Source organism: Megalopta genalis, chromosome 2, assembly GCF_051020955.1.
Source record: "Megalopta genalis isolate 19385.01 chromosome 2, iyMegGena1_principal, whole genome shotgun sequence".
Classification (NCBI taxonomy): Eukaryota; Metazoa; Arthropoda; class Insecta; order Hymenoptera; family Halictidae; genus Megalopta; species Megalopta genalis.
The window spans coordinates 19792409-19810346 of record NC_135014.1 but is presented as its reverse complement, the minus strand read 5'-3'; the positions used below and the strand labels follow the sequence as shown (position 1 = coordinate 19810346).

Here is a 17938-nt window from a genome sequence, read left to right as displayed (position 1 = left end):
TCCGACTCATTGTAGGATGATCCAACTTTGGATCATTATTCCTCATGTGAAAACGGCGAGCATCGAGATCTGCGAGGCTCCTGATTTGTGCGAGCATTGTACGCGTCGCGTCACCCTCGAGTCAGTGCCTTCTGTACTGACACGCCTTTGTTTCTTAGTTCCGAAGAATCAGAACCTTCTGCTCTGATTCATTTCGGTCCCCGTGGATCAGAGACTTCTTCTTTGATCCACTTTGGTCCGCGATAGTACTTGACATATGCGAACGAGTGAGTGTGTGGGAATGTGTGATAGCTAGCTAGCGAGCGTATTAGTTTATAAGTCGTCGTTGTTAGAAAGGGAGCCATAGCGAATTCCGGCTTCGTTCTGACTCCCTTTCGGGTCTCTAAAGCAGCAACCTCCTCGCGGTGAGACCCGGGCAATCGGTATCATCCTCGGTTCAGGAAATATTGAGAATTGCAATGCATTTCTGGATCGAGGATGATACCGAGCAAATAGCTGCAAACTTTGTATTGTAACAAGTATGTATTGTAAAAGTGTGTGAATTTATACTATAAGTCGGGGCTCTGAATAATGCTTCGTTCGATAAGTGTTGAAATTGGTGTTCCTCCGATCGAAGGTCCCTCAGGGGCTCGCTTACGGGTGGGGCCCGTGGGCGAGTACGGGGGGTAGCGTCCCCGAGGTACCCGAGGCGCTTGTAGGTTGTTAGGATTCTTAATTTAAGTTTGCTGAATTTCGTTTCCTTCATTCTCTCAAAACATGCACTCGTGTGCTGGTTTGCGTGGCACTCGTGTGCTGGTTAGCATGGCACTCGTGTGCTGGTCTTAGGTTTCCTATTTCGACTTGTATTCAGACTAACTTGAATTCAATCATTTCAGGTTTATTACAGATATTATCATCCGTCGTGGGATTTTCATCCGCCGAGGGATAAGTCTTAGTCCCTCAGGGGCTCGCTTGCGGGAGGGGCCTGCAAGCGAGTACGGGGGGTAGCGTCCCCGGGGAACCCGAGGCGCTTGTAGATTGTTAGGGTTTTTAATTTAAATTTGTTAGATTTCGTTTCCTTCATTTTCTCAAAACATGCACTCGTGTGCTAGTTTGTGTGGTACTCGTGTGCTGGTCAGTGTGGCACTCTTGTGCGGGTTAGCTTGGCACTCGTGTGCTGGTCTTAGGTTTCCTAATTTGACTTGTCTCCTATTTTGTGTATTCATACTAACTAGAATTCAATCTTTTCAGGTTCATTACAGATATTATCATCCGCCGTGGGATTATCATCCGCCGAGGGATTCGTCTTAGTTATTAAGTGCGTGCGAGTTAGTTGATATGTGTGTGTGTGGCTTAGTTTAAGCTTCTTAACTTCTTGCCGTACTTTAACGGGTCTAGCTTTGAACAAAGATTTTTATTAAGAATGAACATTATTTAATTCTCTCTTTTTATTCTTTTTTGCTCGTTGAAGGAAGTGTAATCTCACAATAAAATAAAATTTTCTTCTCCTTCTGAGAAATAATTACAGCCGGGAAATTTCTAGTCATCAAAAATTTAAAGAGAATGGTATGGCAAGGGGTTAAGATTGCTCAGAGGCCCCCGACCCACGGGAGCGCCCGTGGGGGGCACGGGGGGTAGCGTCCCCGAGGTACCCGAGTCGCTAATTTCGCATATGTCCAGTAGTATTGCCTTAGCATTACTTTTTCGCGTCTCGTTTTTGACTCCGCCACAGCAGAAAGCTGTGGTGGCCTTGCTTGCGCAAACTCTTGGGTAAGTCCGGACACGTCTCGTTGTTCGACGAGTGACCATGCGGCATGGTGATTCGAACGCGGACCATCCTGCTGGGGAGGCTCTCGCTTCGCGTATTCGCAATGTAAGACGTCCTTAGCTCTCTTTTGGGGGCGGGGCGCAGGGCGATCCGACTCATTGTAGGATGATCCAACTTTGGATCATTATTCCTCATGTGAAAACGGCGAGCATCGTGATCTGCGAGGCTCCTGATTTGTGCGAGCATTGTACGCGTCGCGTCACCCTCGAGTCAGTGCCTTCTGTACTGACACGCCTTTGTTTCTTAGTTCCGAAGAATCAGAACCTTCTGCTCTGATTCATTTCGGTCCCCGTGGATCAGAGACTTCTTCTTTGATCCACTTTGGTCCGCGATAGTACTTGACATATGCGAACGAGTGAGTGTGTGGGAATGTGTGATAGCTAGCTAGCGAGCGTATTAGTTTATAAGTCGTCGTTGTTAGAAAGGGAGCCATAGCGAATTCCGGCTTCGTTCTGACTCCCTTTCGGGTCTCTAAAGCAGCAACCTCCTCGCGGTGAGACCCGGGCAATCGGTATCATCCTCGGTTCAGGAAATATTGAGAATTGCAATGTATTTCTGGATCGAGGATGATACCGAGCAAATAGCTGCAAACTTTGTATTGTAACAAGTATGTATTGTAAAAGTGTGTGAATTTATACTATAAGTCGGGGCTCTGAATAATGCTTCGTTCGATAAGTGTTGAAATTGGTGTTCCTCCGATCGGAGGTCCCTCAGGGGCTCGCTTGCGGGTGGGGCCCGTGGGCGAGTACGGGGGGTAGCGTCCCCGAGGTACCCGAGGCGCTTGTAGGTTGTTAGGATTCTTAATTTAAGTTTGCTGAATTTCGTTTCCTTCATTCTCTCAAAACATGCACTCGTGTGCGGATTAGCTTGGCACTCGTGTGCTGGTTAGCATGGCACTCGTGTGCTGGTCTTAGGTTTCCTATTTCGACTTGAATTGAGACTAACTTTAATTCAATCATTTCAGGTTTATTACAGATATTATCATCCGTCGTGGGATTTTCATCCGCCGAGGGATAAGTCTTAGTCCTCAGGGGCTCGCTTGCGGGAGGGGCCTGCAAGCGAGTACGGGGGGTAGCGTCCCCGGGGAACCCGAGGCGCTTGTAGATTGTTAGGGTTTTTAATTTAAGTTTGTTAGATTTCGTTTCCTTCATTTTCTCAAAACATGCACTCGTGTGCTAGTTTGTGTGGCACTCGTGTGCTGGTTAGCTTTGCACTCGTGTGCTGGTTAGTGTGGCACTCGTGTGCTGGTTAGTGTGGCACTCGTGTGCTGGTCAGTGTGGCACTCGTGTGCTGGTTAGCTTTGCACTCGTGTGCAGGTTAGTGTGGCACTCGTGTGCTGGTCAGTGTGGCACTCTTGTGCGGGTTAGCTTGGCACTCGTGTGCTGGTCTTAGGTTTCCTAATTTGACTTGTCTCCTATTTTGTGTATTCATACTAACTAGAATTCAATCTTTTCAGGTTCATTACAGATATTATCATCCGCCGAGGGATTCGTCTTAGTTATTAAGTGCGTGCGAGTTAGTTGATATGTGTGTGTGTGGCTTAGTTTAAGATTCTTAACTTCTTGCCGTACTTTAACGGGTCTAGCTTTGAACAAAGATTTTTATTAAGAATGAACATTATTTAATTCTCTCTTTTTATTCTTTTTTGCTCGTTCAAGGAAGTGTAATCTCACAATAAAATAAAATTTTCTTCTCCTTCTGAGAAATAATTACAGCCGGGAAATTTCTAGTCATCAAAAATTTAAAGAGAATGGTATGGCAAGGGGTTAAGATTGCTCAGGGGCCCCCGACCCACGGGAGCGCCCGTGGGGGGCACGGGGGGTAGCGTCCCCGAGGTACCCGAGTCGCTAATTTCGCATATGTCCAGTAGTATTGCCTTAGCATTACTTTTTCGCGTCTCGTTTTTGACTCCGCCACAGCAGAAAGCTGTGGTGGCCTTGCTTGCGCAAACTCTTGGGTAAGTCCGGTCACGTCTCGTTGTTCGACGAGTGACCATGCGGCATGGTGATTCGAACGCGGACCATCCTGCTGGGGAGGCTCTCGCTTCGCGTATTCGCAATGTAAGACGTCCTTAGCTCTCTTTTGGGGGCGGGGCGCAGGGCGATCCGACTCATTGTAGGATGATCCAACTTTGGATCATTATTCCTCATGTGAAAACGGCGAGCATCGTGATCTGCGAGGCTCCTGATTTGTGCGAGCATTGTACGCGTCGCGTCACCCTCGAGTCAGTGCCTTCTGTACTGACACGCCTTTGTTTCTTAGTTTCGAAGAATCAGAACCTTCTGCTCTGATTCATTTCGGTCCCCGTGGATCAGAGACTTCTTCTTTGATCCACTTTGGTCCGCGATAGTACTTGACATATGCGAACGAGTGAGTGTGTGGGAATGTGTGATAGCTAGCTAGCGAGCGTATTAGTTTATAAGTCGTCGTTGTTAAAAAGGGAGCCATAGCGAATTCCGGCTTCGTTCTGACTCCCTTTCGGGTCTCTAAAGCAGCAACCTCCTCGCGGTGAGACCCGGGCAATCGGTATCATCCTCGGTTCAGGAAATATTGAGAATTACAATGAATTTCTGGATCGAGGATGATACCGAGCAAATAGCTGCAAACTTTGTATTGTAACAAAGTATTTATTGTAAAAGTATGTGAAATTATACTATAAGTCGGGGCTCTGAATAATGTTTCGTTCGAAAATTGTACAAATTGTAATTCCTCCGATCGGAGGTCCCTCAGGGGACTTCTTTGATCCACTTGGTCCGCAATAGTACTTGACATATACGAACGAGTGAGTGTGTAGGTGTGTGCTAGCTAGCTGGCGAGCGTGTGTGTTAGTTTATAAGTCGTAAATATATGCTACGTAAAAATTGTCATTTCAAAAACGCGATTCAGTCGGATCTACGTACACCTTGCATAAAAATTTCATATGGTACACATAAGGTGTCATGCACACCAGAAAATTAAAACGGCTGTCACGGTTAAACTACATATTATTTCGAGTCCGAAAATTAGTGAATATTCTTCAGACGTTCTAAAGTAAAGGTGAACAGCGTTTTTCTTAAAAATATCACTGTTATGTAGTAAAAAAAATCCGGAAAGTTCTCGCTTCGTGACTTGTTCAATACTTCGAACTCGGCTCGATCCCGTCCCGACCTTCTGTCAAAGCCTGGTGCTGCGGACTCTCTCGCGGTCCCTCTCTCTCGCACCGTCACCTCTCATTGGCCAGTGTTTTTTGTTAATAACTCGTAAACAAAGCCGTGGATTGCATTTTCGCAAAGGAAAAAGTTACTTCAAATGACCTCAGCTACCCCTCATTTTCGGCTGTTAAAATAATTGTGGGACACCCTGTATAAATGATATAAATATAATATATAAATATATATAATAAATATATATATATAATTGCAGCTATTACATTTTTTCAATTTCTTTTGAACATTTAAAGTACATACTATATCAGTAAAATGCTGATCGCTGGCAAATATTCAACATCGTTTCTTTAGATCACGAGTTATGAAGAAAGAAACTGAAAAAATTTAATAGCTGCAATTAATTGACTTTAAATATATAAATAACCAAATTGAACGATTCGCATAACTCGTGATCTCATGAAACGATGTTGAATATTTACCAGCGATCAGCATTTTGCTGCAATGATGTTGAGTTATTTTCAGTTCAAATTGGAAATGTAATTGTCTCACACTCGTATTGACTTAGGCCGCGAGTGGAAGCGAGGTTGGGTGAATCACTGCCGACGTTTTAACAATAGGGAAGAAGATCGAAGAAGTGGTAAATTAATTTAAAAGGTTCGTGATTGACTAGATAATTCCTGGGGAACCGGGTCACCCCATGATGTGTGAGACCCCACGCTGTGAGTGTATACCCATGACTATCTACATTCGACTAATTCGTTTACTCACACTAGCATTATGAAGTGTAATTATAGCCTCCGCGAAACCCTGTGGTTTCTAGCCACTGATGGCTCGATGAAATTTTTATAGATACTGCGCTGTCATTCAATGAATACAGTCCCATTGACGATGGAAGTATTAAGTCCAACAAGTGAGATATTGTTCTTAAAATTCAATTTGTAGAATTATTGCCCTGACAGATGAAAAATTCAATCGATGCAATCGAATCCGATGACTGAAATTTAATTTATAGAACCGAGCCTGATATCTGAAATTCGATTTATAGAATTGTATTCTCTGATAGCAAAAATTCAATTTATAGAATCTACACGAACAAGTAAAATTCAATTTAAAGAATCTAGTCTCGATCCAAATTCCACGAAAACGGAGCCTTAAATGAAAAAATATTATTGTTCTTTTTCAACTTATTTTTTTATGTAACCTCAATTGATAGAGGAGATTGCTATTTGATATATTAATTTATATTTAAATTGATATTTAATTTATATAATTATATTAATTTATCAGTTTCTTCTGGGGCACCCATTGCAATGTTCTTTGATTGTATTACGGACAATGTAGTCTATTACACTAATTAAATGTTATACAGGGTGTTCCATAATTATGTTAACACTCGGAAAGGGGTGATTCCTGAGACGGCCGAGCCAATGAGCGGAACTGGACTTCGCGCGCTTGTTGGCTGGGCCGCCTTACGCCAGCTGAGCTCGTCTCTCATTGGTCACTGTTTTTCGTTAATAACTCACACATTTTCGCTAAGGAAAAAGTTACTTTAAATGATCCCAGAAATCACCCTTTCTCAAGTGTTAACATAATTATGGGACTACCTGTATACATTAAAACGTTTTCCATATTAATATTACCGTGACTCTAACAAAGTAAAATCCAATAAGCAGAATATAATTATCTGTTAGCTGAAATTAGATTTATCAAGAATCTACTGTAACAGTTAAAGCTTAATTTTTATCATTTACTACTATAATAACTAAAGCTGAATATGTGTACCTACACGAATACACTATTAAATGTTACTTATTAATAGACTGCGGATTTTTATACAAAATAAAAATTGTCTGGCTAAACTGCAAGAAATAGAAACTAAGTAAGAAGTTTATTCAATCTCGTCACGTTAGTGGATTAAAAATAATATATTGATATCTTTAAATTCTTTTAATCTTTTTCTACTGTTTAAAATTACAACTACCCAATTTTGTCATAAATGCATAAAATCCGCAGTCTGCGTATTAAAATAAGATTCCACGACATGAATGGACTAAAGCAACTGGGCTCAGTATACACTTTTCGTCAAACTCAAGGTGAAAGATCGAAACGTATCGAATCAAGATTCCCGTGACGCGTTCTATGCACACAGAAAAGAAGGGAAACACGATGTCATGCAGCGACAATTGCCTTAGTTCTTCCGACACGGCTTCTAAGAACGATGATGTACTTTCTTACCGCTAGTTTCCGAAACGTTAAAAAACAGCGTGAAAGGATTGCCCTCCGACACGAGACCGTACACAACTTCACGTGGAACTCCTTTATCCCCGTCTTCCGCGTGCACCCGTAACACTATATCACCCTAGAATCAACACACGATCATGTTCAATCTCGATAAGCCTCGCATCGGATGCCATCATATTTTTCCGATGCGAAAATTTTTATAAAATAGAAACTTGTTTATAATTATATGCAAAAATATTAATAGAAACTTGTCGTGTAAAGCTTTCCATGGACTTGGAACTTATTGTTCCCCTTTTACGTTATCCCTTTCAATGGTTAGTTCGTACGCGCATGAAAGGGAGCTATTTTGTTCAATTTGTGGTATTTATAAACAAATTTGATCCACCATGATCTTTATATAATTTGTAGTATGAATATAATGTAAGTATAATATGATCTGAACGACATTCGTATAATACGAACAGTGAATAAATGTCTTCTGCTATACTTTTTCATTTTAGGCAGCAGTGAAAGGGTTAAATAGTTCATAGCTCATTGAACAAATCGCATTTTAGCTTTTGTTCCATATCTTTATTAATTAAATGTTCATTCAAAGAACCACGTAATAAAATATTGAACAATTGGGATGTAGATGCTGTGAAAATTAGAAAATTGATTGACTAGAATAATATTGTTAAGATTAAAAGATAAAATAATAATTGTGAGAGTGATGAATGTGGTTAGGCTGATTAATATAATATTACTACAATATATTATATAATATAATAATATTATAATATATATAATAATATATATATAATAATATATATATAATAATATAATATAATAATATTATAATATATTGTAATGTATTATAATTATATAATTATATAATACATTAATTTAATACAACAGAATTAATAGAATAGAATATGTTATATTGTATAATACATTAATATATTATATTATAATTATATTATTCTATTAATATTACTATATTATATGAACATATTATACGATTAGTATATAATAGAATTAATACGACATAATATAAATCTATTTAAATAAAAATAGTTGACTGTTTGTATTGTTTTTTTCAAGAGACTTTGAACTGTCGACCTTGTAATAGAAAATAATTTATAGAAAAATAATAAAGTAGCTTCTAGGTACTTACAGGTTGCACAGAATTGTTAATTCTCGTGAGAGGTGGCGCTAATGTGAAAATTGGTGGAACATCTTGTACATCTGTGACTATAACAACCACATTTAGGCCAGCAATATTTCTGGTATCCTTTCCAGGCTCTGTATAGGGATCCTATTAAATCGAATTTTCTTGACATAATGTACAATAAATACAGTGCATTAATACACCTTTCACATTATTATTAATACACCTAATTTGATTTGACAGTTATATTTGTTTTCATAACAATTAGAATTACAGTTTTGAATTTTTATGTTTGAAGTTTAAAAATATATTGCAATTATTTCCCAATTAAAAAATTCATAAAATTAATTCATCCATTCATTCATAAAATTAATTCACCACAATTAATTAAAATATTCGCTAAAAGACTGTTTCGAAATGAAAATGCCACCGACACGAAACACTTTGTTAATTGTAAAATTTCGGTTGATTTTGATCTGCAGCCATTAATTGAACTCCTTGCTCAGTTTACATTTGCGGTGACCAACCAGCTTAGAAATAATTACGAAATATCATGAAAACCATTAAAACTTCTGCACAAGCCCAACATAATATATATGAAAGTTGTACGAAAGTAATTGTGCCGAAAGTATAAACTTTTCGTACCGTAGCATACATGGTCAGCGTGTACACGGACTGTGTTTCGAAATCTAATTCCCCGATCAGAGTAATCACTCCTCGCGTCTGCGTGGGTGTTTGTCGTTGCCTTATAGTAAACAACTCCTTCGGTTGCTGTAAAGATAATCTGCAATTTTTTGTGGGCCATAGAAGCGAATAAGAAAAATCGTGTTGCCAATAATTATAATATACCCAGAGTTCGATGTAAACTGGTTTTCCGCTCCACGAATTGGCTCTTGCAAGAAGATAATCCAATTCTTTGCCGGGTTTGGTGTCCTAGAAAAATGAAAACATTGTTAATAACTATTCAAAATGGTGCATCAATTATCATCATAGCTCTAAGACGAATTTAATTCATCTTGGTACACTGGTTACCATAATTTTTTTAATTATGTTATAATTATCCAATTATAATTGTTTTAATACACGAGCAAGAGAAAGAGAAAATGAAATAGCAATCATAATTTGGTTGGAGATAGTTTCTAATATTTGCTTCTTTCACTTTTGTACGTGGAAGGATTAAAAACTTTAAAGTATCTCAGTTAAAATAATTTATTAAATGCAACTTATAATCTTTAAGAAATATTAAACAGCTTTTGCAACAGTTTCTAGTAATTATAAAGAATTAAAGAAAAATATAATGAATGTTTGGTAGAGTTCTTATTAATATTAACCCTTTATGTTCTCATAGTAATATTCATTGTCAGTTTTCCAAAAATAAAAACATTACTAAGTTAGCTTATTGATATCTTCTAAAAATTGAATTTGGTTTAAAGCATTGTTGGCGAATGTTAAAGGCTTTTAATATTTAATCCTTGGTCTACGATTCCCGGGTGTAATAATTTATAAAAGTTATTAAAAGTAGCACAAATATGAATATTATACATAAAAATTGTAATAAATATAATAAATGTATGTGCAATAATATGTATATTTATTGCATGTATATGTACATTAATTTTTCTTTTTTATATTCCTCTATTGTTCCTTTATTTTCTAATATTTATTTGACAACTCTATACAAATATTTTTACATTAAAAAAGCACTACAGTGTTTCGAGATGTATTATTCGTAATTCAAAGGTTAATATATCTCTTTATTAATTGTTTGCATTTAATACATGTCTTTGTTAAATTGTTTGTATTTAATATAATGTCTTCCTTAATTTTCCGTATTTAACACATGTCTTTCTTAATTCTTTTGTATTATATTTAATATACAACTTTGTTAATTATTTATTTTGAATACATGCGTTATTCGGTCATAACAAAATTATCGACAACGAAAGCAGCGATGAAAAATGCCATGACTCAGGACGCAAAGGGCACAAATAGTAAATTAAACTCTCCCAAAAAAAGTCGTGATTCGTTTTTTCGCAGCGAACGTGCTAAAATTGCCGTAAAATGTCCCAGCCCCGTTAATCGCCTTGTTTCTGCCGATAAACAATTTACCTCGGGCACCATTATGAGGGAAGGTATGTGCGGGAATATTTTATCACGTGGGGTAGTGGCGTTCGTCACAGAAATAGTGGCTTGCATCGAGTTCGAGTCACCCTTCGTGTCCCTAACCCTCACGGCAAAATCGTGGAGGCGTCCAGGAACTAGTCGTTTCGTTAGAATCACATTAGCCTGGCACACTTTGTTGTACAGGGTGCAGGGAAGATTGTCGATCCTTACAACAGGTGTGATTGTAGCTGGACAAACAAATAGTATTCTGTAACCTTGGATACGAGCGCTGTTTTTCTTTAGAAAAACAGTTTCATATTCTATGTGAATTCTATGAATTCTATGAATTCTATGAATTCTATGAATTGTATTCATTCTATGAATGAAATTAAATAGAAATACATTGCATTTTTTAACAATTTTAACCATTCGATAGCAATGTGACGATATTCTTAATTTTCATTCACATTTATTACTATTTTTCACCTATTCTTTTTTATTTTTGACCACAAAGACACAAAATTCAAAATCTATTTGTCATTATAATAATGGAAATAAAGTACTCCTCAATTGTTTAGTCCGTTTTTAATCCGTTTAAATATGTTTTGAATTTAAAGTGGTAGCAACGTGGGATAATTGTACCTCAGTTATCTACATTTCGCTTAATTTTCTAGTTTGTTTACTGGTCGATTACCGGCACTTTTTTGTAACATTGTAAACATTGCTTAGAGTAGCTAGTAGTAAACATTGCTACTGATTAAGAAAGGATTACCAGTTATTTCAAAGACAAGTGGAAAATCAGCATCCTGGTCAGTCGCGCGTAGCCTAAAAATCACTGAATCAACTTCTGCATCTGCTGGCACTAAAACTAATCCCATGTCCGTGGAGGTATCGAAACGGGGACGAGCCCCTTTTGTCCATGCGAACACGAACCCGAAATAAATCCATACTTTGCACCATGCTCCTGAAAAGGGCATTCTGCAAGAAGAAGACACTGTTACCCATCTAGTACATCCAATCACTCGTTACCAATAATTAATTTCTAGATCAAACTACATGTAAAAATACGAGAAAGACGCTTATCTACTGTACTACTACGATGTACCATTTACTGTGCAATAATATATTATTCAATATTGAATCAAAAGGAAAACATTTGTAATTATCAGACTGTGTATTTCATACAATTATGGCAAAATATGCTGTAATGAGATGAAGTCATCCCCGAATTATTTTTTGGTATTTGATATTGTTACAGATAAGATTTATTTTACATGAACGTATACAATCTAGTAATTATTTGTAGAAAAGAAAACTGGAATATGAATCCCTATATGCAAGAATGAGACGTGAAGATACATATAAAAAATGAATGAATATATGTATAAGGTATACGGTACATGGTATACAAGAATTGACTACAGGACATTGCATAAAAAAAATCGAACATGCAGCTTTACATATAATAATCAAACATGGAACATCGGGAAGGAAACATGAAATATTGTGAACAAAAATGAAATATGGAAAATAGCATACAAGAATGGATCATGCGACATCGTATACAACAATTGAACATGAAACATTGTATACAAGAATAGAACCTGAGACATTTTATACAAGAATGGAACGTGGAATATTTTATAGAAAAATGGAACATAGGAAATTATGTACAAAAAATGTACGTGGAACATTCCGTGCAAAAATAAAATATAAGACATTGTATACAAGAATGGACCATAGAGCATTGTATACAGGAATGGAATATGGAACGTAGAGCATTCTATACAAGTATGGACATGGAACATGAAGCATTCTATACAAGAATGGAACGTGTACATTGTGTACAAGAACAGTACATGGAACATTGCACACAAGAATGGAACATGGAACATTCTATACAAGAATATTGTACAAGAACATTGTATACACAAGAATATAATATGAAACACTGTACATATACAAGAATGGATTATTAAGATCTGCATTATAATACATAAAACACTGCATACCAGATTCGCACATAGAACATTCTACTAGAAAAGAATAGAATGTTGAATATCCTACAGAATTCTGGAACATTGTGCGCAAAAAATGATCAAATTTTGCGGGCAAACTTAAATTTCCTTTCTATTAAATTTCCTCATTGAAATGAAGCTATTACTGCCGTACGTGTTAATTAAATTGGTAGGAAGTCAGCGGTCAATTTCTCGCTCGATAATCGTCGAACGCTGGCATCGGATGCTTGTCTACGATATGATCGATAACTCGTTACACGACTTTCCCCTGTTTCTTTCGTAAATATTGCAGGGATGGACGAGTGAGTTCAAACCCTCTCAACTGCCTTACAGCCACTGCTTATCGGGTCAGTAATTATTTACGGAAATCGTTAGGCATTTCCCGATATACCGCATCGACTTTTTCCGTCGTCGGTAGTCTTAATCTGCTCACGATGGTTCCAACCGGATGCATAATTCATCCGCCCCCCACCGTAATTGGTACATACTCTCGAGTGAAGTTTCGCGCAACACTCGAAAATACCGGCGTTCCATCTAATCGCCTGGAAACGTTCCCGGAAACGTTGTACTGCTTCGGAGCTGTCGGTAAGCAGATAATTTTTTAAACGACTGGGAGTCGCGATGAAATGTCGTAACGCAATCACCGTGACCAGCCGGGAATTTATGCAAAGAGGTTCGAAGTATGGATAAAATCGCAAATATTGATTTTGCAATCAAGAAACGAGGTCGCGACCATTCATTGTTCGCGAACACTGCTTCTGGTTAATAGTCTTCGCCGAGTCAACGGTCAACCAGAAATTTCGTTAGATTTTCTGATCACAACGAGTCACGATCATCTGAAATGGGATCTTGTTTCATGAATTTAACGAAAGCAGAATAGACGAGAAAATACCTCGTCATCGCGCAACTGTATAGCTCACTCGTTAGCTCACTTTTATCTACTTGATTTATTGCGTAACTACTTTCTTCTCGATTGTAATCGAGTTACCTTTATTTATGATTGAGATCGGGATTTGCAGATTGCGGCGCTGTAATAAATTCTTTGTGAAGATTTCGAAGAACAGCACGTGGAACATTGTATACAAGAATGGAACATGTAACAACGTACACAAGAATGGAACACGAAACAGTGTATAAAGGAATAGTATGTTTAACATAATAGACACGGTATGTTTAACATAAAAACAAGAATCGGACATGAAACATTCTATACAAAACTGGAACATGGTTTATTGTTTACGAGAATTGAAAGTGGAATGTTTTATAAGAAATAAGAACATGGATTATTTTATGGAGTAACGGAACATGGAATATCGTACACAGGCAATGAACATGGGGCATTGTATACAACAATGGAACAAGGAACATGGAGCATTGTTTACATATACATTTATGTATAGATTTTTTATTTTTGTATTATGTAAGAAAAATAAGAAGTACTGTATCTTTTTCGACCATGAAATATTCACGGAAAATTGGCATTTATTGTTTCTAAATTTGAGAACGAAGTTATTGTAAAGAACTAGGATATCGTTATGCAAAACAATAATTTTGAAGCGTAATTTTCAAAAGCAGAAATTCTCCAAGTCATTTATAAAAAATGTAAATTAAGTAAAAATGTACTTCTCCTGTTATTAATTTTAATAAGTTGGAAATAATGATAAAATATTCTTAAATCCTAATCACTTCATAGTTTTGTGTTCCACTTATTAATTTTGGTCATCGATGCATAAAATCCGCGGTCTATGTATTTGTTACAATTAATATTTACTGTCTATCAGGCGCTAGAGCTATACAATCTGTGAATACACCTGTCTTCAGCGAGTCCATCTATAGCTATGTGTTTTACCCCAGACGTACCCCTGCCACGTGCCAATGACATCGCTAACATATTCGAATGGGGAATACAGGACATCACGCATAGCTCGCGCAAATGTAGGCCATCGATAACTATTACGAAACAGCTGATAAATATTTCAAAGGATTAAATGGAAAATTCGATTGTTCGTTCACCAGCCTTTTAATAAATTGGCAATTTAGGTTGACAATATATTAAATTTTTCCTTTTTCAATAATGCTTATCAAGTAGATAGAATATCTGTCAAACCTCTTGAGCCACGAAGAGAAATAACTATGATCACAAAGTATTCTCAGAAAGCATTTATACATCTGTTATATTAAAAAGATTAAAATTGTTTAAAAATTTATATTCACTTTTCAAAAATGTGTAGGTATAATTTAAAACAGTGAACAAATCAAAAGAAACTAAGAATATTGATACATCAATTTGAAGTTATCAATATTACAATGATGCAGATCATTTTTATTATGCAGCCTAATTTATCATCCCTTTATTTAAAGTATCAAAACTACTCTAATATTTTTCGCCCCGTATGCTTCATTTTATTCGAGCAAACAGACCGTACTACATTTAAAAAAGGCACAAGGACGTTAATTATTTTTAACTCTCAATATAAATGCAAATAATTTCGTTATAGTTCACGTCAGCAATTCTGATGAATCGCTTTTTGCCATGAGTGCAATAATAGCACAGAAAATCTATCCAAAGTGTACAAAATGTCAATCACCATTTTACAGAGATCACGAAGCAAAAATCTCGTGCGCGGACTGCAACAATTATTAAAAAGGTCGGTAAATATTGTACACGACAGACGTCGGAGCATTACCTGGGAAATATTAATGCAAGGGTAACGACCGACAGGACTCAAAAGTTGTTCATCAAGAATTTAGAACTAGTTAGACTTGAATTTGCTTTGCTCTCGAGCACCGGTGTATCGGCTGTTTAAATATTTCAGGATCGCCGTTAATATGCAAACGGTGGTTCCTGCAGCCGAACAGAAACGAACTTGCACTCGTCGATTGCGCATAAGAGTTTAATGGTATCACTGCCGGTCAATGTCCACTATTGGACGGATCGATCTGGTATTCCTTTTCCTCGTGGCGTTTTACACGCACCGGCATTATCAAATGTTTCCATCGATATATGTATATTTACATGTATTATGAACGGAATAAAAGCCCGGTTAATACTCCCGCGTCAGACCTACCCAGCGATGATTGAACAAGCACGATAAAAGAAAAGTACGGTAATACCTGGATAACCCGAACCTGCATTATTGTGTAAAAATTTCTACAACCCGAAATGTAACATTCTTAACTGGTACTTTTTATTATGTGTGAAATTATACAATGAATAATGGTAATATTCGGACACCTTTCAACAGTTACAATGACGCGTCACCCATGTGTGGGTGGTTGCGGCTCGTTTTTATAGTTACCGATTGTCAGCAACTATAAAAGTGCTCGAACAATCGTATCTCCTCTTCCCAAATTGCCCATTTTTTGTGCGTAATCTGAGCGCGAGTTAGGGAGTAATTATTGTAATTCGGTTAAACAATACGCCGGTCGGTGAAGACAAAACGATTGAATCATATCGGGCGGTAAATAAACACCTATTTTGATAATTAGATTTTATGCATTTATGGCAAAAATGGGTAGATATAATTAAAAGCAGCGAGAAGATTAAAAGAAGCTAAGAATGTTGATACACTATTTTCAGTTTAAAAAAATATATATAATTATTATACAGAAATAAATAAAATTGTACTTGGCTCATTTGTCTTATAATTGATACAGAACATTTTTATTTTGCATAAAGACCCGCAGTCTGTTGATAATAAACAGAAGATTGATTTTCGTGTTCGACTCATCTGTTGAAATTCGACGAGAATCACGCGCGGCAAATTAAAATTGATAATCGAACGACGAATCAAACTGTTAACGAGATTTACAGCCGAGCTGAATGAATCTGGATACACATTTGTTGTTAAAGATACGCGCGAACCTCTCGAATGTTAATCACATTAGAGAATGTGGGACGATCGAGTATCTTCATCAATGAGAAACGTAGTGTCGTGGTGGCGTGTTACGTCGGTTTAACGTACACGATACTCGTGAACCGAAGCACTTACTTAGTTTGATGCATTCTGTAGGCGCACATATATTCGACAGGATGCGAAAAGTTCAAATACACGCGACAGTGTTCGGGAAGATCGATAGAGATTTGGTGTTGTTCATCGATGTTAGAGACACTTTGCTGTCTTCAGAACGTTTTCACCTGCACGTACAGTGAACGTTTGCTTAATATTTCTTTCGACAATGTTTCGCAGATGACTTATTTTCGCCTCGGTTATTGAACGAACAAGAAGAAATTGCGGTTTCTAAAGATGATAAGGTAGACTGCGGATTTTATGCATTGATGGCAATTATGTGCGGGACAGCACGAAAGCACTGGATGAGTTTACAAAAATATTGTCACGTTAGTTTCAATCTATTGAATATGCAAGAAAAGGAAATACAGTAACTCGCGAAATTCGAAATTCAAAATAATTATGAACAACAAACTAAAATCTTATTACGGGAAATGTTTCATATTTTTCATGTTTAGAATGCATTGCTAATTGTTTTTCTATGCAAGAATAAGATTTTCACTCATTGATAGAAGTGTGCATTGAAACATATATTTGATACACTCTTATATATACTTTTATATACTCTGCACACGCTCTTTATGCGTTTGTAAAATCTGCGAATTTAGAAACAACAGGAAAACGTGTAAATTAATAAAAAGAGAATTAATAGCGTGAAATGACTGACCAGAATAATCTATAAAAATAGAAGCTTGCATAAAAAAATGCAATTTGCCTATTACTAGATTGCGGATTTTATATTGTAGATTGTATAATATTTTCAATGCATAGATAGGTCACAAAAGAGTGAAAAGATTAAAATAGTTTAAGAACCGTGTTACATTATTTACGATTCATTGGACCTACTAAGAAATGAAATAAATTGTTATTTCACTTTAATTTGATACCATTGAGGTCGAAAGTTCTTCATCTGCAGAAAGATCAGCACTCTGCTTGTTACCAAATAAAAATGGAAATTTGAGTACGTTTGAACTCAATTGCTATGCTCATTAATTGCCAGTCGTGAGTCGTGAATAAAGCGAAGCAGTACATTACAAGATGTTCTGAAATGATTTACCTGATCGCAGAATGATTCAGCACCGTGAAGTCTTGAAGCAAAGCATGCTCGCATGGACATCCATCGATCGTCTGTTTAGCACATCCTTCGAGGATGAATGATTCATGAAGGCTCTAATGCACACTTTCCACGAGTCATTTCCACAGCCTCGAAAATTCGCCAAATTTCACCGAGGAAACGTCGGCGACTATTAAAACACTCGGGATCGAAACAATAAGATCGGAACAACGGTTGTTTCTCATTATGTTCGGTCGCTGTCTTTTAACCGGTCGGTGTAACGCACGGCGCTGAAGGTTCGTGTCACTGTGTGGGACTGCCGACGAAAGGATAAACACCACTTGAAAAGTTAACCGTAGTCGAGGGTCGACATTTTCGAGAGCCGTGGAAGAACGCAACACTTCACTTGGCC

General features: G+C 37.2%; 1 protein-coding gene across 1 annotated transcript in view; it reads right to left on the bottom strand.

Moving 5' to 3' along the window:
- The window catches only part of LOC143258904 (cadherin-86C-like), a 27974-nt gene extending 10036 nt beyond the window's left edge, over positions 1–17938 (bottom strand). The window contains exons 1-7 of the mRNA XM_076519437.1: positions 17530–17938; positions 11217–11422; positions 10451–10692; positions 9191–9274; positions 8987–9112; positions 8348–8488; positions 7189–7312 (exon numbers count right to left, since the gene is read on the bottom strand). Of these exons, the coding sequence (XP_076375552.1) occupies positions 7189–7312; positions 8348–8488; positions 8987–9112; positions 9191–9274; positions 10451–10692; positions 11217–11421 (922 nt within the window). The 5' untranslated portion in view covers position 11422; positions 17530–17938. The remainder of the gene's footprint in view (positions 1–7188; positions 7313–8347; positions 8489–8986; positions 9113–9190; positions 9275–10450; positions 10693–11216; positions 11423–17529) is intronic.